The sequence below is a fragment of the Triturus cristatus genome, chromosome 2_1 (genome assembly GCF_964204655.1).
Source record: "Triturus cristatus chromosome 2_1, aTriCri1.1, whole genome shotgun sequence".
In the NCBI taxonomy this organism is placed as follows: Eukaryota; Metazoa; Chordata; class Amphibia; order Caudata; family Salamandridae; genus Triturus; species Triturus cristatus.
In genome coordinates, this window is record NC_140581.1 from 382017593 (window position 1) to 382045548 (window position 27956).

A 27956-nucleotide genomic window follows, 5' to 3' on the forward strand; every position below is an offset into this window, starting at 1 on the left:
CTCTTAAACTTCAGTTGCAGCCATAATTTTACCCCTCACTGCACTGCTTATAAATTTCCTCACCATGATGTCGAAACTGACATAATTGGTGATATTGAAAGCAAGTTATGCTTGTCCTGCTAACTGTATCTTGTTAATTTGAGCGTTTTTAGGTTTTAAGTAAAAACCATAATGTTCCTTTAACTGAGTTTTTAAAATGAAAATGTCAATGATTTTATCTAGTGAATATTTAATCATATATGTTATAAAACATACAAATAAATATATGAATGCGTGTATATAAAAATATATGATAAAAGTTTGTTAAAGGAAACTTATTGCTAAGTACTTATAATATAAAGCATTGAGAGAGAGAGAGAGAGAGATAGAGAGAGAGAGAAACTATGTGGTGGGTAACCATGTAATATTGCCCAATACTGCCATTGAGGGTTTCTGGTGACCTTGAACAGAAGATTCAATGGTTTGAAAATATCCCCAGAACCCTGAGATGGCAATATAGGACCATATTACACTTTTGCTCTTATTTATTTTTATATTACATGTTTACTTATGGCTTATTAGCTTGAAGATATGTTTTTCCCGGAGTGAATTGTTTATTGAAAATAGTGAAATATTGGACTATATTGTTTGAATGTGTGCAGTAAAAAGAGAGAATAAAGCCTACATTTGTAGTTAAGAATGTAGAATCTTAGAAAAAACATACCTTGCATTGTTAAAAACACATTTCGTCTGTTAAACTGGAACATTGTTAATGATGTTGTCTTCATAGTGCAACTAACAATGGGCACTGACTGGAATAAGAATGTGTGGGGTTTGTTTACCTTTCATACATAGATGGTTGGTAAAACAATGGCAGTAGTCGAGGCCAGCGGAATTATAGGGTTCTGTGGCAACAGTGCTTAACTCATAATTGTGTATTTGCTAAACTTGACATGATTTGCTGCATAATTTGTTGATTTTAACAACTAAAGTTGTTTCTAGCAAAAATGAATTGAAGCAATGCTGAAAGACAGTGCCCAACATAACATGTTATATGTGTCTTTTCTTGCGCCATAATTTAGATAACCCTAATAAATAATTTGGTTCTCCATAGCTGCATAATCATAGTGATCCTGACAATTATAAAGCTCTGCAGAGTGGTTTGGTGGCTGTCATTATGATCATGCAACACATATTTATATACCAATGCTTTGTGTACAATATGAAAAACCAAAGGGGATGATGGAAGGAGTGTTGACCATTGCAAGCACTCACCCCCAGTCAAGTGATCTGGGTTTAATCCATCATCATTCTTTAGCTCACTCCGCCACCCCAGTTCAGACATGGCCATATGCAAATCAGTCTGAACCTGTGCCTCATGGGAACTATTCAGCCAGAACTGCCAAGCCATGTCTTCCCTGGACCGGAAACAAGCATTCTAGGACCGGGTCCTGGCTAATCAGCCGTCATCAGCCAGGCTCGTTTGAATCCAGTGGCAAAGTGAGCAAGGGACTCACGTCTGGGCATAGTCTGCCAACTTAGGGCGAACAAAGCAAAACCATAGGGGATGATGGATGGAGTGTTGAACATTGCAAGCACTCACCCCTAGTCAACTGATCCAGAAATTTGCAAGTTATGGTTTGGACTGCAATACTAAGCTCACACAACACACTTGCAAACCAAACCTCATACATAGAAATCAATGCACTTGACCTCACCCCTGTTGTGACAGATGCAGTTGCAAATGTTGTTAAATAATCTTGCAGATGAGATTATATACCATATCACATTTAACACTATCAAAGAGACAAGTCAAAGTAGTAATATTTATTGGTTTGATTATGCATTCTTCTTTGATTATGATGTGCTTTTAAGTGTTGTTACTTATTGAATAAATATTGTGAGGTCATAAGTATTGCATTTGGAGTTACAGTTTGCATGTCTGGTGTGTGAGTTGCACTGCGTTTAACTAAAGTTAATCATAACTTTCAATTTAATCTTTTGTTTTTTCAGTAAATATTTTTTTTAGTACTACGCTGCATGCCACAGATCCATGCGCCCAACGAATCATGGCCAGCCATTCGCCGCTGTGCACAGTGAGTGGGTTGGCCACAGGGACTGGCGCTGTGCACAGTGTGGGGGTTGGCCAAAGGGATTGGCCCATGGCCAGTCTCTGCGCCCAATCGATGCAGGAAGTTTATTCCTACTATGCACGACCTTTGTGTGTAGCTAAGGTGGGCCGAAACTAGTGGTCTCTAACCAGAACTAACCTACAACGATTTGTGGGAGGTCAACCACCTCGGCATATGAACTTGGACTGTGCGCAGCGAGAGCTGGCTGCAGGTTGCTTGGCCCTGAGCTCAACCCATAGGGTGTGGCCAACCCCGGGGTGGCCACTTTCACTGTTCACAGCCTTCAGCAGGTTGGTCTGAGCAGGGGGGTTGGTGGAGGGGACTCAACTGCGGACAGGCCCTGCCTAAGCTCACTGCGTGTCACCATTGACCAAGTGCAGCACTAGAGCACTTAATACATGTTTTCCCACTTTGTTTTTGAAGGATTCTGACCTAACCAAGACTCCAGAGGAACTCTTGCCGCCTCTGATATTTATGTACATACATTGCTCTATGAGGATTGAGCTCAACCATTGCCTGAAAAAGGGGATTCGAAGTAGTGATGGAAATTGCCAGGTGACTGTTGATTACGCTATTGACGCCTGAAAATGTGGCATGGCTTTTGTGCCACATCATAAAGTAGCAAGCATAATATAATAAAACTATGTCTTGCAAAACAAATTTGTTACCATGTGTTGTACAATTTGTGGTTGCTTGTTTTGATTCAGGGAGCATTTTTGAAAAACGACGCCACTTGAGGCTAATTTTAAAGCCACAGTTATCAAGCAAAGACACAGATTCTGGGAAGCGTGTCAGATTTCCATATCGTATTTGTTTTTTTTATGATCGCTGCGTGCCTGGGGGGCATATATGTATATATGCCTCGAATTGCATTCACTGATGGAAGGCAGGCATTACAGTTGTGGATGAAAACATTTCGGGCACTTTCTGTGAACACTTTGGCAACCTTACTGTGTTTCTGCTAGCATTGTTTCTTCTTCCCGTTCTAATTTAGGTTGCCAACCCATGGAACTATGCAAATCAGACATCCATGTAATCCACATGATTAACAATTTATGAATATATGAGGATGATTAAGGACCACTGCTCCCCTGTGCCGTGACATCTCATCACTGTATGCAGGAGCCAGTGTGCTATTTGATTACTCTGAAGTGTAATACTGGCACACGCTTAATATTATGTGCAGCGCATATCTCACCAGATGTCAGAAGCTTTTTTCTGTTTGCAAATGGCATGATTTGCAGAATCGCGCCGTGTGCGACCAGAAAAAAGCATTTTGGGCCACATGTATCATTATTTCAAATAGCGATGACCTAATTGCAATTCTCTGTGAATCGCAATTAGATAATCGCTATTTGAATGTATGAAACTGCATGAGTTTCATTTAGCGAGTCCTAATGGGTTACAAATTGGCCTACCTCATGAGGCAGGTCGCAATTTACGACCTATTAGGAATCGCTAAAATCACGGGGATGGTGGCCTGCTGAGGTCAGCAGACCAGCATGTGCAATCTTTTTTTTATTTTTTTATGCAGCCCGTTTTCCCTAATGGATAACTGGTTGCATCTAAAAAAGAAAAATTAAAAGTTTTTTTTTCATTTTTCAAGAGCAGGCAGTGTTCCGTGTGACCACGTAAAAAACATTTTTAGGAACATACACGCACAAGGGAAGAGGTCCCCTGGGGACACCTTCCCGTTTGCAAATAGGTTACCAAATACAAACATTCGCATTTTACCACCAACTTCAAATTGGTGGTAACCCTTCGCAAATGGGATGGGGGTCGGTCCCCAAGGGACCCTACCTTTTTGTGAAGGGTAGTATAAAAAAAAATTCTGAGCAGGCAGTGGTTCCACGGACCATTGACTACTCTTCAAGAATTAAAAGAAAACTTTTCCGTTTTATTTTTTAAATGCATCCCATTTTCCTTTAAGGAAAACGAGCTGCATTTCAAAAAAAAGAATTGCTTTACTGTAAAGCAATCACAGACATGGTGGTCTGCTGGCCCCAGCTGGCCATATCCCTGTGTTGTTAGCAATTCCCAAAGAGGCACAAATTGTGACCTGCCTCATGAATATTAATGAGGCAGGTCCATTTGCGACCCATTTGGGAATCGCTTAATGTGTCCCAGACACATTAGAAAATTTGATTTTGCGAGTCTCTAATTGTGAGTCGCAAAAAATCTCAATTAGAGACTCGCAAGATCAAATGGTCGTACATCTGACCCTTAGTGAGGTGAGCTATTGCTCTCTGTGAAGTATCATATTTTTTTCCAGTTTGGTCTGAGATAAAAAGTTATTACACTGACCAGTAATTTTAACCAGGCAGTTGGGGGCAGTGTTACGCAAAATGTTCTCAGAACAGACTGAAGTGGGCAATCATGTACCAATTTACGCAACTAAACATTTAAATGTAAAGTGATATAAGGTATGATATTAAATTGCTTACTACTATTTCCAGGGAATAGGGATATGGGGCATAGATTTTCATCAGATTTACAATAACCACATGTGTTAAGATTAACAGAGCAAATATCAGGCAATTTGAACAAACATCAAAGTCAACTGAAAGCCCAAGCGATAGTAGGATACCAGTGACCATTGTAAGCTCAGAGAGTGTGTTCCATGACTGACACCTCTCACCACACCTGTTCCGTCTAATCATGAAACAGGTCCTTACTCTGCTACCTGTCCTGTGTGTTGGAAATGGCTTATGACCATGATGCACTACTGAAGTCCTGGGGATCCTGTCTGGGACCAACCCACACTCTAAAGCTCTCAACGTTATCATTACAGTGTATCAGGCCCATCATCCACCCGTTCACTTTATGGGAATAGTAACCTCATACAATAGATGTATATTTGTCTTTTGACAAAACACACCCACAAACTAGGGCTGAAGGTGTTAGGATTCTACATTTTTATTAACCAGAATTGCCACAGCCCTGGTAAATATCGTGCATGACGTAGATTGATGCTCATTTAGTAGCCTTGTTAAACAACTTGTTGGGGAGTGAAAAGTTTACGAGGTGTGAGTTGGATACCTTAAGTAGGCCTCCGTCCCTTTTGTCCACTACAAAGAACTTGACATAGAATGCAGGTTCTAATCTGCAAAGTCCAGTATATGCAGTATATTCCCCGGAAGTTCCTATGAGACATTGTTAGCGAAAGAATTCAAACAAGGAGACATACGAGGACCATGAACCCTGGTCCCATAATCCTTCATTAATATGGAACATGAGTCCCAGGTTATGGCCTTCCATGCAGACAGTTGAGAGGAAAGTCAAGCTGTGACACATATTCAGCGCTTCAGGGCCACCAAAGGAGAAGAAACATTTATGCTTCTTCTGTATGGTAGTGATACCTGAGGTGAACTGTCTTAATAGACTTCTGTGGCATGCTTTTCTAGCCACTCTTTTTGTAGTCCCATCATTTGGCACAATGTCTAGTGGGGGCACATCACAATCCAACAATAAACAAGCCGGGCCATTGAAAAAGTCTGTTGAACAGGTTAATTGACATTGCTACCAAAGATGTAGCTGTGATGCCCTCTGACTTGTATTTTGTGAGTTACTTGTTGGTTGATGATAGTTGTGCTTTCGCAGAGAGGGCGCATTTGAATAGACTATCCTTTGTGGTGAATGTCTGCACTAAGTTCAACAGCAAAACTTGTCTGCTTATGCTTGTTTAAGATTACTTGAAATTCATTCATCCTCTGGCTGAGAAGGTCCAGGATTACATTCGATCTGTACATGCTGTTGCTTCAGTCTGCATTAGTGTCATCTAGATTCCAATACCAAAGGTGAAGAGAGGAGCTCTCAGCTGTTTTTGCTAATCACAGCTAGAAATGTGCTTCCATTCCTGGTAGTGGTAAGGCCGAGGCTGTAGCGACCAATAACGAGTTTCTTTAGGGCTGTATTGCTGTGAAAATTGTCTCCTTCATCAAAATATACTAAATAAACCTTCACTATTCATGATCCCCTATGCAAGAGCACCACACTTTGTGAGATGGGGTACAGAACCTTCCAAATTAAAGATCAGTCAGAACTGCAGGCAAGGACTCAAAGCCTTGTCAGTGACCATTTGCGATTCTAGATCTGAGGCCGCTGCTGTGGATGAAGAGGGTGTCATTGTTTATCTTTTTGGACAGAGGTGAATCTCCAGATAAAATATGTAGTCTGGTGGTGTGTCCATATGAGGCTGGCAGATTCCAGGCAGAAGACTAACTACAGGAGAGACATTGTCACCTCCAGCGTGTAAGTCTAAACAACTAGAGCTTTGAAGGTTTAGAAAATCCTATAACTTACCGATGGGTCCCTGAGGTGATAGGCCATTCTGGCACCTTGGGGCTTTCTACAGCAGTTGGCACTTTGGAGAATCCTCTGGTAGTATTCATCCAAGAAGGACCTCAAAGCAGTCCAGGTGCATGGCAGAAAAATTAGATTACTAGGAAATCGCGAGTTACTGTTATGTTACACCTACCACTAACTGGAGACGCGTGCGCCAAGCGAATTCTTCACTTCACAGCAGCAATTGATCAGCTCATTTACGAGCTATATCGTCTTTGGTGCACACACATTTTGAATTTCACTCTCACCAAGCTAGTCTTCGAATGTGGTAAGAGTTAAATCTATGCAAGTAGAATGAAACATTACCACTGCACAAAGTGTCAAAAACATAAGTGAATATTAAAGGTGTTGCCTCAGAACAGTAGTTGTCTAGACTGATGAAAAATCACAGACAGACGAGCTTTGGAAACATCTGGCAATGGTGCATGAACCGTGATCTTGCAGTGTGGATGCACATTACACACCTCCATGGATCATGACCTATGCTGTATTTATAACAGCAGAGCACTGACCTAGGGACACAAAGGGGCCTCATGATTGACTCAATGATCCTGTCCAATTGATGATATGCATCACCTGACTACCTCCGTGAAAACATTGGAAATGAAGCAAAGACTGCAGACTGTTCCCAAATTCAGGTGATGCCATGACAGGCGGTAAACATGAATCCCTTGATACCTGTAGTAACTTATGGCTGTGGATTATAGTTAGAGTCATCTTTGCAGGCCCCCTGGAGTCTTGCAAGTACAAGGCTTCCTTGAACTAGATGTGAAGGGTGAGCCGATGTCATTTGTCAACATACAACTTCATCTGCTCCTCAGGATTGCACGTCCAGGGTAAGGTTTCCCGCAAGATGAGGAATGTTTGTGTGAATCTTTCTCCCAAACATGAGGTCAGCATGGTACTTGCCTGTTGTGCTTTGAGGAGTGTCCCTGTAGACACAGTGGGGTTGGCAAAGAGAATCTAAAATAGAGCTACCAATTACCTTGGGAACTTGAAGCAGCTTTTTAAGAGTATTCATGAACTGCTCAGCCTCACCGTTGACTTGGAGCGACAGTGGTAGTCTCTTCAGATTCCTAAAGACCGGTCTTGCCTTATTTTACTGCTGTTGGAAAGATATGATTCTGTTGACAGCTGTTATGACCACATCAATCGCTGGGCTGGAAAATGTGAACGTTCATCAATAACTGTTATAAAGTAGTGTCCGGTTACATTAGGCCCAGGGAATAAATTGCTACTTTTTCCACATGTTGATGGGGATGTGCGCCATTTGAAGAGGTTTCAGAGTGAGCTGCCTTTACTTGGGCTCCTGCATATTTGACTTCACCTATTTTGTTTTCTACTCGTTCTTATAGAAATAAACCAGTTTTCCTTTTGCAGCAGTGTCTTGCTAATCACCTTATGTGCCAGATCCATCCCATGATTTTGCAGTGTATGAAGAATAACCTAACCAGTTCCTCTGAGTATTAATCCATTGTGATGTTGGCTAAGTTCATTTTGAACGTGCCACAAATCCTTGACATCTTTCACCCAACTGAAGAGCCATCTCCATTGATCCCGACCCCCTCTACCTCTGGTCATCTACTGAGGTTTGGACAACATCTTGTTCCCCTGGTGTAAAAGGTGGTGGTTGTTTGGTGATGTGACCACTGTGTTTGTCAGTCACTGATTGTCTTGTGTTGGATGCAACGAGGGGGAATCTGGAAACAAAATCTACGGGGTTCCTATTTTACCAGGGCAATGACGTATCTTAAATGTGTTGTTTTTGCAGGTGAAGGCCCCACCGGTCTACCGTACATAGCATTTTAACTTTGCAGTTACCAAATATAGTGCATAATGCCTGGTGATCCTAATGACAATGAAGGACTTGCCATATAAGAATACATGAAAATGCTTGCAAGCCCAGGCTAGAGCAAGGCTCTCCTTTTCTGCAGATTATGAGCTGTGGCTAATATAAGCTACTAATCATCAGTGTCCGTTTGTGCTATAAAGGCTGCAGTGTCCACAGAACTAGGTGGCCATGGTGAGACTGTCATCCACTTTCCAGGTCTTTTGCAGTAACTTGTTTTAAAGCAGTAGTTGCGCATCCAGCAGTTGTAATTATCAAAATGTCTAATACATTCCTTGAGTTTTGTGACAAAAGAGTAAGTTGTCTCACCAGGTATTTGCAGTGTTGAATGAAACAAGTTGTGTTCATAGTTTATGTTATTCTTTCGGAGATAGCTCGCCATCAGGCTGTTATTCAAGCCATCCTATGAAGCCCTCTCAACATCTTTAAACTGATAACTATTAATGCAGGTTTCAGATCAGTTGCGCTGCATCAAGAGACAGGTGTGGTAAGGTAAAGGTCACTTTCAGTGCCAGGATACATTTCAATGGCACCGCCTGAAGCCTAGATTGTTTATGTCGGCCAGACTGAATGGTGGAGGAACTCCCAGAGACACGTATTCAGCCGAAGTTGCAGGTGCAGTCGTAGAAGTTCCGACTTAGAAGTACTTCTACTAGTAATAGGGTTGTAATTTTCAGACATTGATGAAGCCATGATGGTGATCCTAGGCTACACTCCCAAACAAAGCAGGTTGAAGCACGTGTGGTCCCAGACTGACTCACCACTAGTTTGTTAGTGTTTTGTGCAGTGATCACAATGATTCACTTGACGGTTCACATAAGTTATCGTCATTTGGCCTCAGCCCTTTCTCAGTGAAGGAGTACATTCAAACTAAGGCACTAAACTCTGCTCCTAACTATGTGCTGCAATAAACCTATGTTCTGCTGTGTAATATCAACCTTGCTATGTGACGCGTGGGAGATGGGGAGAAACCACCGCAGACATGTATCTGTTTTGTCTGTGCGTGCAGCAGCAAATAAAAGGCAGAGAACGGGGTGTTGCGTTCAGTCATCTGCCAGATGCCGCTAGTACCACATACGTGTCGCCGGCTCATATTGAAGCAGCGCACATGCTGCGCACAACCAGGCATTTACCCAACGGCTAATACTAAGCAATGCCGTTTTTGCACCGCAGACGAGGCAGATCCCTCAAAACTACCTGTGTTCTCCCCGGCAGTAAGGAGGCCCTCTTTCTGCTCAACACCTCCCATATCGCGGCTGCCCGACAGAGCCCTCAAGCTGGCAGTGCTTGTACTGCGGTGGGGGAGGGGAGGGCACTGGGTCTTGTAACAGGCTGATAAGGTATTCCTTCAAAGAAGCAGCAATCACACAGCATGCATTACACCCACAGTGGTAGGCTGCGTTGACCGAACACCAGCCTCCGTGCCCTTGGATAGGCAGGTGCCCTGCCGCATCAACGTCGGCAGCGCTTGTGCCATGAGGCATGCTCACCCTAGGACAGCCTCTCATACACTCATTGGAGTTATTCTTGACTAGGAGTCATTCAGACCCTAGGATGTCCAATGATTGACCCTTCCTTTTAGAAGGCCCGCGATCCTCCTAAGCACCTAGAGCTCTATGTTGAAGCCGCAGAGTGCCCCGCAGCACAACATCGAGCCCGTATGCTGCACCTAGGGAGTAAAGACATACATAAAGTGTATAAGATCCTCACGGAGGCAGCGCTCAGAACATATGCCACGCTTGTCGCAGCACTGAACTCACACTTTGAACTGATGGTCAACAGAGACACAAGCATTTCATTTTCAAGAAACTCCACCATAGCCTGAATAACAGCTTGATTGCTTCTATGGCAGACTCAAAGAACTCACAAGCACCTGTGTTCTCAATGATGAACAAGAAGACGTTAGAGGCCAACTCATTCAAGGCTGCGCCTCCTTCAAACTGCTAGAAACCATACTGTAGGAGTTTGGAAAAGCCCTAAGGGACATACTCACACTTGATCAAGATCAAAGTACTGTCGAAAGCTCAGGCGTCATATATGGAAGCTGCTCTCCACATTGTAATTAAGGTGTAACCAGTGAACGCTGTCCATCTACGGCGTCACACCGAGCCCGCCAAGAGACCACCCAATGCCAAAATAACGTGCAGGTATTGCAGAGGACAGTCACACAGACCAACAGACTGCTCAACCAAGGGACGAAAGTGCACTGTATGAGGCAAATATAATCACTTTGCAAAGGTGTGTAGGTCATCAAAACACAAGTCACACGATCCTTGAAGATGAAGGGGGGGCGGAAGACATGGATGATGATGACTTCACCGAATATATGGTGCACACAGTATTTATCATAGGAAACACCACTGCCTCCGGCAGGCCACTTCCCCAGTGTCAGCTCCATGTTGGCCAACACACGATTACGGCAAACATAGACAGGGGAGCATCCCTAGACATTATGTCAGCAGACACATATCAGCTCATTACGGGACCCCCAGCGCTAGCCAAAGCAAAGGTCAGAGTTTTTGCATACGGACAAACACAAAAACTGCACATGTGTGTTGACACCACCTTATACTTGGCAAGAGGGGGCCAAGGCATGCCCATAAGTTGCAACACAGCAGACAGCCTAGGTCTGATCAAGTTCACCTTTGGAGTACAAGCTGAGGAACTCTCATAACATCTTTTCAGTGGGATCGGCTGTTTTTAGGACAAAGTCATTTTGCTGCACATTCCCAAATCAATACAGCAGGTAGCCCTGTGACATTGTCGCATCATGTTTTGGCTGCGACCCAAAGTTGAAAAGGAACTTGACAAGCTAAAATTAGCCGGAATAATTGAGAATGTCACAGGCCCCCCACCAGCCATCAGTGTCTCAAAAAAACAAAAGCAGCCCAGAGAAGTCCACATCTGAGTTGACATGAGTCTCCCTAACATCGTATTTAGACAAGAACGCCACCTGACCCCCACCATCGAGGACCTCATCGGAGAGCTCAAAGGAGCACAATGGTTCTCTAAGAAAGACCTCTGGTCGGGGCCCCACCAACTGCCCCTACACCAGGACTCAAGGTGCATTACTCCGGTTTTAACACACGTGGCACTCCAGTGCTTCTGAGGCCTTTAATTTGGGTTATAGCTTATGCCAGTCTATCACTCACCCCTCCGCAACAGAGGTATTCACTGATAGAAAGAAAGGCCATCGCCATCCACTTGGCATGCAGACACTTTCATCTGTACATCTATGGGCACCCATTCATAGTGACAACAGATCACTAGCCGCTTATCCCATTGTTTCTGCTGAGTGGAATACTGGCTGGATGCAACAAAGCAGCCGACTATCTGTCCCGCCACCTATGTGAGTCAACACAAAAGGAGACAACGGACGTAGAAGACAAGGAGAAGTATGTGAGATACATGGTGGAAAGGTCCAGGCCACTACCTCTGTCCCTGGACACAATCCGCAGTGCAACAGAGCAGGACAAATGTCTACAACTAGTTCTAGCTGCAGTCCAGTCAGGGAAGTGGAGCTCCTTCAAAGACCATAGCAAAGACCATAGAGACTACCGAACCCTCAAGGCGAAGAGAACCTTAGAATCACTGTGCCATGTATGCCACAAGCTCGTGACAGATGAAAGCGGGTGCCTACTGCAAGGACCCCGGTTAGTGATTCCTGTGCCAGCTTCACTGCGTTGACGGTGTAGCTTGCCCATAATTGTCACCAGGACATGGTAAAGAGAACTGCCTCAGGACTATAGTATGATTCCCACTCATAAATGAGTTGGTCAAAGCCACAGTGCGGTCCTGTCGATGGTGCCAAGTCACAGGCCTGCCTGACGCACTCCCCGGTGATCATGGAGCAACGCCCCCAGCAACCATGGGTGCATGCTAGTCAGGACTTTGGGTGACTTCCAGACAGGGGAAAATATATACCCTAGTCTTGATGAATGACTATACTAAATAATTCGAGGTGGAGCTGGAAACATCTGAAGAGGCAATAGAGGTCATCCCCAAGCTCCAGAAGATGATGAGCACATACAAGCTCCTGCGAGAACTCAGAGCGGACAATAGTCCACCTTTCCAAAGCCAGGAGTTTGCAACATGCCTACAATACTGAGGCATCAAGCACAAGCGCACACCTAACAAAGTAATGTGCATCACACTTGACAAACAGCAACCGCTGGCATGGGCAGTCAATGCATTTTTGCAGGAATATCAACAAACCCCACATCTGACCACAGGCCAAGCCCCAGGGCATGCCAGCATGGGGCAAGTGATGACTGACACCATCCCGCACCACCCAAAGTGGAGAGCTCCCCCTATCAATGATGCTCTTACTCTACAGAGAAGAAAAAACACTAACTAGAGGGCAACTGTCCAACATGGGGCCTGGCTGTCGATCCTCTGCCCCAGTAACATGGTGTTTGGGAAAGACAGACTCCCCGGCAGCAAGTTCTGGATCCCCTTTGATCACCACCTTTAGGTCATAACGGACCAAGAGGATGATACAGAAATCACTTGCAACATCTAATTTTTCAAGCCTGCCAGGGTAGACACTAATGGGGACCTGAAAATCTCCAAAGTCGAAGCACCGAACCACCGATCTACCGCTATACTGATGAGACCCGGCCAGCAACAACTACAGGACCACCAGAGGTTGGTGTTGATTCCCGCCCCACTGACTGGATTGGTGACCCGTCACCTGGCCCCCCCACAAAGCAACCAGTGACCTCTACCAGTGTTCACATGCCTCCTAGCTGTTAAGGCCCCAGCAACAGGCGTAACTCCACAAAGTACCATCTGCGGCATAAACCGGTACAGTCTGTATGACTCACAACTTTATTGTGTGAACAAGCTGAACTTGTTGCACTCACAATTTGATTTGTCCTTGTTAATGAGTTATATGTTTCATTAACAGAAATGTTTGTGTTTCAGTTGAAGGTAAGGAGGGATGTAATATCAGCCCTATAATTGTTTAAAGGGGGAGACACAGAGAAACCCTTGCAGACATGGCTGTTTGGTCTACCCCACTCACTGAGTGCAATGGTAAATAAAAGGCTGAGGGCGGGACTGTTACGACAGTCACCCGCCGGACGCTGCTTGTACCACATATGTGTTTCCAGCTCTATTTGAAGCAGCGTGCATGCCATGCGCTACCAGGCCACCCTTACCCGACGAGTTTACTCTGCTGCAGCACCAGGTGCAATGTCCCTCTGCTACTTGTTCTCCGACTGCCCCGCCTGGCCTGTTTTTCCACCACGCACCTTCTCCCACATGTAGAATGGGAAAGCCGTCATCATGCAGAGGGAGACAGGAAGGCTAATACACTAGATTGATGTACTATACAAATGAACGCAAAATAACATAACAATCTATGAACAAATAGTTGTAAACAAACAGTTCTTGGGAGATTTACTAGAGATTTGCAATGGCAGGCTCGAGATGAAAAGTATCGCATAGCGGTTGAGACAGCAGCAATGACTCGATCTTCATGCATAATAGTTATGTTGTGTTAATTGTTGACTGGTAAGTGCACAAAACATTTGTGCCAACCCATAGCTAATGATACAAAAGGGTGTGTCTATCAGTAGGAATTAGTACTGGACTATAAATCCTAGACCAGAGACTGCTGGTTTACCGTTGTACCGTTTTGCCGTGGTGCGAGAGCATCACACAGGAAATCCAGATTTAGCACAAGCTCCACTGATGATGCCATCAGCGCATGCCACCTATTAAACCTGCTGCTGCTTTCTTTTCTGTCCTCAGCACAAAACAGCACTAACCTTATTCTCTTAGCGCTCCATTGCATGAAGGACAGAAAATCTAGGCCTTTGTTTTCAATTGCAACGCTAGCGATCTTGATGAAGGCAAATGAAATACAACACCACAGCAAGGGCCACATGTATCAAAAATCCATTTTGCATTCCTTAAATAGAAAATTTCAGGTGATGGCTATTTAAGGAATGCAAAATGGTATGTGTTAGAAATGGGGGTCTCTAGTTGGCAAGGGTTTGCACATTGGTCCAAGTAGGGAACCTTCTTCCTAATCAGGATAAAGGAGTTACACTCCTAAAATAACCCCTACTCACCCTGTTGGTAGCTTGGCACAACCAGTCAGGCTTATCTTAGAGGCAGTGTGTAAAGCATTTGCACATAACCAACAGTAATACAGTGTAAGCACTACAAATGGACACCACACCAGTTTAGACAAATATCCAATATTTTTATATGCTCAAGACAAGATCAAAAAGCATAACAGTCTACAATACAGTACTGAGAAATCTTCAGTTATCAAAATAACCTTGAAATACAGTTCCATGAAGTTGATAGCTCCTTCGGGGCTATCAATCCATCGTGAACAAACAAATCCAAACAGTTCTGGCTGACCACTGCCGCGTGTGCCAGCTACGGTGTCGGGGAGACCTGCAAAACAGTACCTTTAGGAATGCAGGGCATTAGCAACCTCTCATTGAGCTTCCGAAAGCACGGCGTCCGCAGCTGTCGGTCCCGGAGGTCGGTGCAGGAGTAGTTGGGCCTTCGAAGTCACACAAGTTGCAGATCAAACTCCTCGTGGTTGAAGTCTGGAGCGCTGGCCTTTGGTTCCTGCTGTGCGAAGGGCAGCAGTGTGGCGTACGATGCCCTCAGGTCGCGGTGCGAGCAGCAGCGTGATGGCGGCATCAGATGGTGTCGTCAGTGAGACCAGGGTCATGGTGCAACGTGAGGTGGTGCTCGTCGCGGTGCTGGCAGGTCAAGGTGGAAGTAGTTGCATCATCGATGCTGAATCGCTCTCTATGCCTGAGTGAGCATCAGACGAGCCTGCTCAGGCCAATCCCGGCGCTTCTCTCATGCTAGATATAGCATGAGAGCAGTGCCTGGATTGGGTGGGGAGCCTATGCTTTGTGGCCCATGGACTGTCGGGAGAAGAAGGGCACTGAGGCAGTTGGCAGCGTCCGTGGTAGCAGCAACGGACTGATAGGTCAGTCTTTTTATTTATTTTTGTTCCCCAAGCCCCTGCCCTGCACTGCCCCACCATTTTAGATTGGTAGCAGCTTCCACTGTTCATTTTGAGCCTGAGCTCAAAAAGATTTTCAGTGGAAACTCAGTTATGCCATACTCTTGTTAAAGACAAAGTATCATTTACATAATCTTTGAAAAACAATGATATGAAACTAAGAAGGCTGTACCTTTCATTTAAAAGGGATAGTTCTCAGTCTTTGTGGCCAGGTCTCCTTCAAAAAGATGTACGTGCTGTTTTTATTGTTTGCAACACCAGCTGCTGTTTTAATGAGAGGCAGCCAAGTGTTGCACTCCCTTGAAAGAAGCCTCAGGCTTGCCAGCGAGGACTATCAGTGGGGATGAGATTACTGGAACTGCAGTGAGTAAATTGTAATCATGATGGAAATGTACATTTTATCATCAGTGATAATCTGAAAGGGGCACAAAAGTGGTTGTTGCTAAACACACCTGGTCTTTAAAAGCCATCATGTCATCATTATGCCCAGAGTGTTCGGGTTTATGGAAATATGACAGACCAAACCTACATATCGCAGAAATACGCAGATGTATTAGGTCAGATGAAGCAAAATTAGTTTATGATTTATATCCCATTACTTTGAACACGCATTGGCAACCACAATAGGACTAGCATTAGCTCCCAACCTTTTGGCTTTGTCAGTGCTTGTTTTGTTACGGTGTATGATACATTTTCATGTTAGAGAGGCTATTGGGCCCTTGTCAATCTTAAAAAAGAGAAAACAAATTAGATGAAAAGCAAAAATATTTTTGGTCTTAAAAAGCACACATTTCCATGGTAATCCATGGTACTGAAGGGAAGTACTTTGTGCATGGATATGCTCTTTATGAATGAGCAGAATGCAATCACTTCCATTAAGGTTAGCCAAGTGGACACACCCATTGCCCCATGTTGTAGGCTGTAGCATAAATATATGTTACACATATCATTTTACAAAATCAAAAGATCTTGACTAATGCCAGAACTAAACATGACATGGTCAGGATTGTGGATTTTAGAGTCTGAAAAGGAAGGCACCTTGCACAGTTGGTGTTGTGTTAACACTGAAGATGGGAGAGGGTTGTCATGTTTTTCTGATAAACGACATCCATAATCACACATTTTCATCACAATATTCACAATAATGGAGTTACTAATTTTATTCCAGTTACAAAAATGTGAAAGTTAAAACCTGATTGAAAAGTAAATTACTTATAATTCAGGCCGGCTTTAGGATGAGCACGTCAACTATTGACCAGATCTTCAGACTCCAGGTCCTGTATTGGAAAACAGTGAGTGTGGAGGGTGGCAGCCTCTACCTCATTTTTGTGGACCTGAGGTCTGCATTTGATCTGGTCCCTAGGGGAAAATTGTGGAGTTTACTTTTAGATCTTGGCATCCCAATATACTTCCTGGATGTTTTAATAAGGCTCCACACAGAAACCTATGCCCAAGTCAGATGCGGGAAGCATGGAGAATTGTCTGCTCGCTTCCCGGTAAAAAAGGGGGTGCGCCAGGGGTGCGTCCTGGCCCCTACCCTTTTTAGTTTATATATAAATGGCCTTATAGACCATTTATTAGGTACAAAGGATATTGATGCTCAAAGGTTAGTTACAGGCCGGGTACCCGCATTGATGTTCGCGGACGACACCTTGTTGTTGTCCAAGACATCAATGGGTATCCAACGTACCTTGGATGGCTTCGCCGATTTCTGTGCATCAAGAGGTCTGGAGATAAATCTATCTAAAACTAAATTTATGATTTTTAACCCACCCAGGCAGACCCGCCCAAATCCAGTATTGGACGGCATACCTTTGGAACGAGTAAAAACCTTCGAGTATTTGGGCATCATCCTTGCGGAACATCTGGAATGGGATGCCCAAGTAGCAAAGGCTGCTTTAAAATTGACACAAATGGTGGGTGGGATTTCGAAAATGCACAGAGTATCTGTGTACAAGCCTGCATCTCCAGTTATAGAAATTTATAAAGTACAGGCTAGAGCGGCTTCTATGTACGGGGCGGAGCTTTGGGGGCATTTTAGGCCCACAAGCCTTACAATGGTGGAGCACTCATTTAGGAGGAATTTGTTGGGATTGCCAGTTAGCACCCTGTTAGTACCTCTTCGGCTGGACCTAGGGCTTCTCCCTATTGAGGACGAAGTGGCCCTAAGGCCACTTATGTATTGGAGAAGAATATGGTCAGTTCCTGAATTAGCTCCCTTTAGAAATTAGTTTAGGGATGTGTGGGCTGAAATTAGAACTAAGAAAATCCCGTGGTTAATTCATATTAAGGAACTCTGTAATAGGATTGGTTTACCCGAGTTATGGGGCACACCAGAAGTAGTGTGCCCGGCAATATCTAGGGCCGATTTGGTATATCACTACAGGCACCACAATTTATTGTCTCTTCACGCGAGCTCTACAGTTGGTAGACTGACATCTCAGTTCCTCCAAGTAAAAGAGGATTACAAAAAGGAGGATTTCCTTGACCTGATTAATCCAGCTTCGGCAAGGAAACTGTACATGCAATTTAGGATGGGTAGTCTGCCGCTCATGATATTGACTAGTAAATGGGACTTAAATAAAAATACTGAGTGCCCAGCGTGCAAATACCATCTTGAAAATGAGATCCACGTCCTGTTTTTTTGTCCTAAATATCAGACTGTACGCAATCGTTCGGTGAAACCTATTTGTAGGAACCTTGGCTTCAGAGAATGTTATAAGGCCTTGAGAGTATTAAAATATGATACGCACCCTCCTATCGTTTTCGCCGTCTCGCGCTTTTTAAATGGGATGTGGAATAAGCGCAGGAATTTTTTAATGAAATAAATTGTTGACTTACATATTTATAGGAAATTTAATGTATACCTCCGATAACTACTTTCAATGGTTTAATTTGATTTTAATATATGTCGGTTTTAATAGGTGTATATATATGATTGTGATTGTTTCTGATTAGGTGCATGTTATTTATTTTCTGTAACATAGTGTTTGTGCGTATTTTACCCTGTACTTTTATGGTCCGTTGTGTGGAGTAAGTGGGTAAGAGTTGTTTGTTTATAAGATCTATTCCAGGGGGGAAGCAATCAGAGACAGCCCACTCCTTTTTTTAAAAACATTTGTTTATTGGCATTTCCAATATTATTCCACCATATTTCAGATACATGCATCTCAATCAGCACTTTTTATAGTATTTTCACAGTGTTACCCCTTTATAGCTCAACCATCTTATATCCCCACATCATTTGATTGCTCTGGACAGGTCTTCTTACGCTTGTCCATGCACTGTGTCGGTTTTTCAGGGGTTATCCCCGTCTTTTCTATCTGATTCGCTTTTGCTGTATAGCTACTGTTTCACTTTGTTTTGTTTTTCCTGTAGTTTCGCATACTGTGGAATCCAATCTTAAACTAAAACCAAAACTCAGTGAAACATCCTGAGCTTCTTAAACTTATTTCCGCATACGGGATTTGTATTTGCCAGCCTAATTAAAGGGTTACTTGGGTGTGAATGTGAGGGATATGCTGGGGGCAGGGTCTGTGGTGGTTACCCCCCTTATAGCTTACTGTTATTTTAGGTTGTGCCACACTGCACACCGTATGTTCCTGTTATTTTAAACTCATTTCTTATCTTACTCAACCCATCTCTGCTATGTGTGCTCAGGTGATATAATCTGTGTTCTTACTTCTGCCTCACTGTCAGGATCTTCATTTTCCAGTTCAAGGCTCTCCCAGGCCCTTACCAACTCCCTCCATTGTTCCGCAATAGGCCACTTGGGCACCCCCTCCGCTTTTTCCCTTATGAGAGTCATACCCTGTGCTTTGGCCCGGTCCATGAGGTCTTTTTTCCATTTCTCTATTTGTGTCCTTTTTCCATCTGTCCAGGTCAGCGCCGCCTGTCTCTTAGCAAGGGCCATAGCCAAATAAAAAAATCTATTCCCCACTTTCCGCTTCGGTGGGCGGGGAAAGAGACCCAGCAAGCAGATCTCCGCAGTGCAATGCACCTCCCTTCCCAACGTCGCCCTTATCCGCTGCACTACCTCTGTCCAGTAGGGGTCAACATCGGGCATTTCCAGACCATGGGAATAAAGTCGGCATCTTGTAGCTCGCACCGAGCGCACCTCCTCGTTGCCCCTCCACTTATCAGTCTGAGCCTACGTGGAGTCAGGTAGGTCATGTGTGCGTAATTGAATTGGATGTACTTCAACCGTGTATTGGGGGATACTGTTCCAGGGGAAGCCAAAACCTTTTCCCACTCACAGTCCGTGAATTGTCTATCTACCACCTGCTCCCAGTGTTTTCTGGGTTTAGGTAACGGTGTGAGTGAGGCCTCCACTAGAGTCATGTAGAACCACTTCACTTAGTAGCTAGCATCCCCCAGGTATAGCAATGCATGCAATAAAGGGAGTGTGTCCGGTTCTCCTCACCCTCCATCCCACATTTCTCTGAAGGTGCACATCAGTGCCTCATATTGCAAGAATTGTCCTGCAGGTAGCCCATATTGTTCCACAAAGGGAATCAGCTTCTTTTCTTGGTAGCAGTCACCCACCGTCTTAAGGCCAGCCTCTGACCACTCCGTCATATGCTCTGAGGTAAATATCTGGTGCGGAGTTCCATGCGGGGAGACCCACAAGGGGGAGCCAGGGCGAGTACCTAGGGACCTCGGGCAGTCTGGTCAAGCATCTCTTCCAGCACAGTATTGATGTGTTTTGTAGAGTCAACCTGTAAGGGGTCACAGTTCTATGATCGAGTACTTTCACTAGCAAGAGGGTGGGGTGCTCGTTTAATCTGCCCGTGCATGTTCCCACTGCATTAACACCCTCCAACCACTGGGCCAACCACTGAAGTTGGGAGGCTAAATAGTAATATTCAAAGTGAGGCACTCCCAACCCCCCGTTCCGGATTTGACTGCGCAGAGTTGTCAGAGAATCCTTTTGGGAATATTTGATAATTGACTTAAAAAAGTAATTACAACATTGGCAGATTTTCCTTCCTAGCGATCATCCTATCCCTTATTCCTCAGTAAATTAAGTTCCACTAACATTCTTCATTGCATTTTATTTCAACCAATCCCAAGACAAGAGAGTGGGATACAATTTCTATTTCAATTCACAGGGTATTTTCTCCTTTCTGAAAAGTCTAATGCTACTTCAAAAATCTTCTGTGTGTCTTCCACGGGATACCATAGAAGATTCTGTCCAACAATATTCATTACCTGAGCTTCCATTGATGAACATATCCACAGTATAAGAAGAGGAAGTAATGTCTCAACCATTTCGATTTAAAAAGAGGAATACTTTAAAGAAGAGAGGAACTAGTTTGTTACAGAACTAAAAGTGAAAAGCCCTCAGGAGTTAATGGATTAATATTCCAATTTACAATTTTAATGGGCTTTTATATGGAAATCTAAACAGAGTGATTTTGCCCAGCGTATATTTCATAAACCAAAATATTTTTACTTGAGGATATATTGTGATCCCACAGCAAAATACACAATCACATGTTTTATAATAGTAAAACTGATACCCCTTTTAGAAGTGTGAGTTGGAATATCATTTGTAAAATTCTTATTTAAGAGAATTTGTTGTACTTTCACCTCATTTACAAATTAAGTCTTGAATTTGTGCATAAACAAAAATGTAAGTATGTTATTTAATACATTTATAGTTTTAATTAACCAAAATAATCATTAATTATAACTGACTGATTGTTTAATATATTGATGGGCTTGAGTTTAAATAAATGTCTCCTATTTGGAAATCATTGTTTGGCTTATCCTATCATACTTGTTGAGAATGGACAATTTTACAAAATAGCTACGAGCCTTGTTGTGTCTTCTTTTAACAATAAAGATTCAAGGAATTTATTTTCAAGGTCACGCATAGATGAGTGCGGTATATTAGCAATGCATTGCAATTTTGTTTGTATTTCTGTTTTCTATCATGTTTTTTTCTTATTAGCCTAACCCCAATAAAGAATATGCATCTTTACTATTATATAATATTGAATTACACATTATGACCTGATTTCTTGCATGTCTTTACATAAAATGTAATTGAAAACAGGCCGACATGAATGTGCTCTGTAGAAACCTTTGACACATCAAGTCACTGTCTGTAATTGTTATATCAGAACGGTGAGTGCTAGAGTATATGAACTGTAAAGATTGTTCTCAGAAGCAGAACCATGTTCTCTGTCCCTGGTGCTCATCATAAATCACAAACGTATGCGTTTTTTTCCAAGTCTGTTGGTACAACGGTGTAGAGAGCTGTTTAGGATGAAATGGGTTTGAGAGAAGAGGACGCAAATGGCAAGTTTGTGCAAAATGTCACATTATTTTTGCCTGAACAACATCTTGCGAGAGAGTGTATTTTTCAGATTGTAGTTGCTGCTGGTGAAGGGGGAGTTATGCTTTTTGTCTTTCTATTGTCTCCATACATCTTGTTGGCTTTTCCTCAAGAATGTGGGATGTTTAAATTGACTTCTAAGCTGTAAAAGCATCCAGCTACCTTGGGTTATCCAAACAAACAGATGCACAGACCTCATTCCCTCAATTGTCATCTGTTTACTTCTAAAAGTGAGACAGTCATTCTCAGAACATTCCTTAGTGCTGCTGTTTAATTAAGCATTGACCCTGTGGTCTGCTCGCTTCTGGTAACCATGGCGATGCTTCATTTGTAATGAAAAATATCAGCTGCAAATTTAGACTTGTGCCGCCTTTATCTAGTATGTCATGAATATCCGACGCGTGCCTCTTGCAGGCCTTGTAAGAGCGAACACAAACCTCTGCAAATCACTACAAACTTTGTGAATCTTGTAATCCTTCCCTTTCAGATGGCATCTGCTCAAGACACCAGGTATGGACAGAAAGACACATCCGACCAGAACTTCGACTACATGTTCAAACTGCTCATCATTGGCAACAGCAGTGTGGGGAAGACCTCCTTCCTTTTCCGATATGCGGACGACTCCTTTACATCAGCCTTCGTAAGCACAGTTGGAATTGACTTCAAAGTAAAAACCGTTTACAAAAATGAGAAAAGGATTAAACTGCAAATCTGGGTAAGCGCCAGAACTTACTACGTTACTACTTAAAAAAAATTAAAGATATGACCGTACAGTCTGTGCAACAAGACTGTTTTATTGGTGTCCATCTCGCCATATATGCTTTGTAATATAACTCATAAGCACTGGAGCGTCATGTGGCACATTGAACATGGATTTGCTCTACTCAATCACCTTGATTGTAGAGTTAGGCAAAGTGTGCAGTTTTAGAGTGGAAGCATGCTTTTTTTCTGCAGTATGGGGACATTGGAACATTGACACGATAATGTATCGAGGTGTTGATTAGCAAGGCATTTTCTGTGAGTGATTGTTCTGTACTCCTAGTTTAGCTGTGATTTACTGATGAATTTCCAGGAGAAATACATTCTTGTTAATGCATAAACAGCTTTGTGAATGAGCTTTGTGAGTAAGCATACCTTACTTACTGCTGGAAGGTTATGTCTGTCACTCCTGGGAATAAATTAATAAATAAACATAAAACGTCTCACAGAAGCTTTTTAGGTCGGTCCCAAAGTGACTACAAATGTCCCATGGGAAGTTTGCATGTTTGCATGAGTTAAAGCGAAAACTTCATTGTGCAAAATGATTTCCGAATATAAAATGTGTGCAAAGGAACTTCAACACAAACCCCTCTTTTGCATTCACAAAGTGTCAGAACTGCAATAGAAACCAATGACGATATTTGCAACATAATGTAGAAATGTTGTGATACTTCATACGTAGTCACAAAACAAAGATAAACACATTAAAATATATTACATCTGGTTACGGAAGATTGAATATGATCTCTGATATTGTGCCGACTAAAAAATGAAGCAGGTTTGAGCCTGGAGAGGCCCCGACATCCCAGTCGGCTGAGATGAAAATGAGTGGTGGTAGGGGTTGGAGACATAGAGGGCCGGATTCACAAAGGGCCTCCGCACTTGTGGCAGAAGCCCCGCAGTTGTGGGGGAGTCTCCACACTCGGGCGGAATCTCTGGAATGAGAATTCTGATTGCGGAGATTCCGCCCAGAGAGCAAAGACTCCCCCATGGCTGCGGGGCCCCACCACGAGTGCGGAGGTCCTTTGTGAATCAGGCCCAGAATGTGCAGATGTGTCAAATTTGGCTGCAACCAAACCGCAAACATTCAAAACTTCTGTGTCAAGTAGAAGTAGAAAATGATTTTGTAGACTGTGGATGTGATTTATATCTGTCTCATCTTTTGGTATTCTTCTTCTCCATGTAGCAAAAGTGTTCAACCTACAACAGTAGTTTTTGGTGGAACTCTCCAGCAACTAAAGTTGGGAACAATTTGTGACAGATATATATTCAAGCTAGGGTCACATTACAGAAAGGGTGCACTATCCTACTCTTTATCCTATTACAGTCAATGCTCTGCTCAGTGAAGGTCCAAACACCCCTGTTACTCCCCTAGGGCATTTTGTACAATACGGCCACAAGTAGTTCCAGTGGCGGTTCCCGTGTTTGCCGCCCCGGTGCAGCCGCATAAAGGAGCGTGGGGGGGGGGGGCGAATGCCACCTGAAGCGGTAAGTAAGAGCGGGGGGGAGGCTGCCGTCCCCAAAACTTGTGGGGCGGACCACCCCACCCCCCTTGCTACGCCACTGAGTAGTTCGGTCCTTCTCGCAATTTTACTTGCTATTTCATAACATTAATTCTAATAGTTTTGTGTCTTAATTCTGATTTTGATTAGTTACTACTGTTTCCCAAAAGTGCATTTAAAATTTATTTTAGTGGTTTAGATATTTCCATGTTGTTATTGATGATTCACAATTGTATATCATGCAAACTGCTTTTAGGGCCTTTTATCCATGAGTTGATTGCACCTATTCCTTAAACAGCAGACCGTTTTTTATTTAAATAGTGGGGTAAGGAGGCCAAATGAGTGCGGAGGAAGGATGGGCAATGTATAGCAGGTGAGGGGCATGAAAGGTTGGCCAGAACATGACTGGGATTTGTAGTGAGAAGAGAGGTTTAGACTTCTGTCACCAAACTGCTAAAAGTAGGGATGAGAAGTGGGAGTAATGAATCAAAAAATGGGAAAATATCATCTTGAACAAAAAAATCATTTGATGAATGCAATTATGAAATAAAAAACATGTAACTAGTTGGATTCAAAGACTTGCTTTCAAATTAAAAGTTTAAAAATTCTGTTTCTGTGCATTAACTTCACACACTTGGTAGTAACCAAGTGGATGGAATCTAGAATATCATATACAGAAATATTTGTTTCCAAAAATCTTTTCTCATTGAGCCTAGATTATCCATTGTTAACTCCAGTGGGAAAATGTTTTTGTACATGGCATTTATGACACAATATTCATTACAGCTGAATTCTGACAATATTTTCCTGATCCCACACCTAACCAAGTTGATTATCTACATGGAGGCCGCATACCACAAGTCTGCGTGAAAGTCACCTTTAACTCCTGACTTCGGATTGAGTAACAGATACCTGAAGTGCTGTATTAAAGCGTATTATTCTCTTCTTTTGGCCATAAAATTGACTTAACAATATAACTTCTCCCACATTTTAGGAGACAAAGGTTCAGTCACCTGGACAGGGTCCTTGATTCTGATTTGAGCTTGAATGCACTTGTGATTTCAGTCTTACTTTTAAATTATTTCCAATTAAGATGACACATATGCTACTTTCTTAGCGCCGTTCAGAATTAAGTCGGTCATTGGAGTTGGTTTTCGAAGGGAAGGCTGTTCAATGTATACTTTACGCTTGCTATCCTACCTGCATTTGTAATTCTACAGCTTCAAGAAGTTCCGAATGATGTAACACATTTTCAACTTGGTGCCATGTACGTTGGCCACTTATATATTACTGTTTTTTATGTACAGGAGCTTTGCCGCACATCTGACAGTCTCCATACGGTAATGCTACTGTGTTTTCAAGTTATTCACCAATCTCTTGTCTTTAGTCATTAAACCATTTTATTTTCTCTAGAAGCAATAAACACTTGCCACTGTAGCACCGACAATGTAGAATAGCTTGCTCTACAGATCGATATCTTTTAAAATAACATAGCACTAAACCTCCATTGATTGGGCTTCGCTGATTCACGATGTGACATGTGAGCCTGCAATAACATCTTGGCCTGTGTTTTTTCCGAAGTAGCTCTATAAAAGTTCCACCTCGTTTAAATAAAGCAGATTTAAAATTCAGTGAATGTGGTTAGCTATCAAAAGAAGCCTCAAAGGTAGTGTTTGTTGCCACGAGAACAAAATATGTGTTGGCGCTTGCTTCCTAATAATGTAGAGGGCACTACAGCATATTTAATGTTGTTTTGAATAGGGTAATCATAATATTGCAGTATTTAGATTTGCTTAAATAACAAAAACATGAATTCTAAAATACAGTCAGCAAGTATCATTGAAGTGCAAATACTGTATGTTTTTTCACACTCACACTCCCCCTACCTACTAAAGCTTTTTATATTCTTTGTCATGGTCAGATAGGCTGTTGTATTCCATAAAGGCGATACCAATTAAAAGGGTCCTTGTGTGTGAATATATGCGCCTTGCGGTAACAAGAATAGATTCTTTCATTTATAGAATACAATATAAAATCAGTACATATCACTAACACTTTCCTTCTTTTGATTTTTTTACGTTTTTTCTAAAAGTGTCTCAATGGTCTTATGGTATATGTTTCTTGGGAGGTTCATCTAATTAACAGTAATATTATCTTAAGAGACTTATATTATAAATCACTTAATTTCGAACTCAGTCTCCTGACCTATAGGGACCTCAATCAATCTCTTATTCTTGTTCCTCATGTGGTTTCCTATTATTTTCCAACTTTTTGTCTTGTTATGTATCCTTGAGTTCTAAGGCAGAAACTACCTTCCTAGAAAGGAGCAGTTTCTAGTTGCAATATAGACATACCGCCTCCTCGATTCGCCAACTCTAGTTGTAAATTATGTAATTGATGCTCTAGATGGGTATTTGTAATAGCAATATGAGTTTAGTTTCTTTTAAGCCGTGAATGTATCTGTTACTCAAGTACAGCTTTTGAAATAAATAATGGTCTTGGTTGCTCACAGAGCTTACATCTTGTGGGACAGTGGTGTCTTTGGGCTGTGCTGTTTGACTGACAAAGACTACAGCTGAAGTGGTTAATGTGCATGACCACATGAAACATATGATCTCTGATCACGCTCTGATTTCTAGTATTCGATGTGCCAGCATCAGCATCTCATACTTCATGGATAGCACCAGTTCCAGATTGGTCTAATGCCCAAGATCTACCAGGGATTCTGAGCATCAGCTGGTAGCTGTCTATTGAGCCATGTCTAAATAGACGTCTCCGTCCATTGATAATTCCGCCAAAGGCAGTGAAAGAGATGAAGGGAAAAAGCGTTGTCACCCGCAACTAGCGGATGCAATGACTATACCGGTATAGAACAGATAAGCTTTTTCGTGCTGGGTGAGGAAGGAAAAGACATTAATACATATTTAAATGGTGAAACATCTAATAGAGCTCTGGAATTTGTACCCACCATTGTTCATCTTCAGACTTTATGTTCATATTAATTAGAATGACTATTTGTCTTCCGCAAGGAAGTTCGATTTTTCAGATTTCCAAATGTGATTTTGTGTTCATCTGCGATGTGAAGGTTTGTATTGTTTTGACTTTCATAAAATGGTCTTGCCTTCATACTGGGCAGCAAAATACCTGCAAAGATGGTTGTTGTTCCACACTGAGCTACATGTACAGCTGCAAAAACAACTTGTAGATAACTAATATATCTGGGTCTACATATCTCTGTGTCCTTAATTAATATTAAGCTCACTGAGTAAAAAAATATTTCCAGCTGATAGTACTGAAAAAAATGTGTTCTTTATGCCTGGGCATACTACTATTGGATTTACTTGCAAATCATTACAGGTTTCCTGTTAAAATAGGGGTAACCAGCAGATATTATGCAGTTAATCCTGGTTCCCTGATCTCTGTCCATAGTGGATTGGGACCCCGAGGCCCATACACTAGTGCAGCATTATATCTGTATTTTACAGCTCATCCCGGCTACGCATTGTTGTCTTTCCTATCTACCCTTCTTCACCTCAACACCATTGTTTTTGGGTCCATGAGCTGACTCATATTCTGTTTACTCTACAGCGAGGAAGTATATTGTCTGCTATTTGCCACTATAAACATAGTAAAGAGACTTTGCATTAGTACACTAAAACTGGTAGGAGACATCAGGAATCACTTTGCGAAAAACTACTTTTTAATGTTTAAGCAAAACAAAATATATTTTTCTTCATTGGAATATCACATTATCTTTATTATAGTCATAATAAACATACTGTTCTTCTGCACGGATGGGGTGGGCTGAGGAGACATAAAACATAAAAAGAGGCCAGCATTTTCCTGAAGTGGCCTGCCCACCCCGCAGGGCTTACACATGGTACATTCCTTGTGCCATCACAGTATGAAGTCACACAAACTCACCGCATAAAATCACACAAACATGGAAGTTCAGAGGACATATTGAACTTAGAAACTTCCCAAAACTGAGAGTGATTCAGCGATAACCAAGCCAGTTCATCTTGGAAGACCCCATTCCTCTTTC

General features: G+C 42.6%; 1 protein-coding gene across 2 annotated transcripts in view; it reads left to right on the plus strand.

Annotated features, from left to right (window-relative positions):
- Positions 1–27956, plus strand: part of RAB3C (RAB3C, member RAS oncogene family) — a 360060-nt gene that overhangs the window by 19284 nt on the left and 312820 nt on the right. For both annotated transcript variants that reach the window (XM_085631449.1, XM_085631442.1), the window contains exon 2: positions 22138–22365. In XM_085631449.1, coding sequence (XP_085487575.1) covers positions 22138–22365 — 228 coding nt within the window. The remainder of the gene's footprint in view (positions 1–22137; positions 22366–27956) is intronic.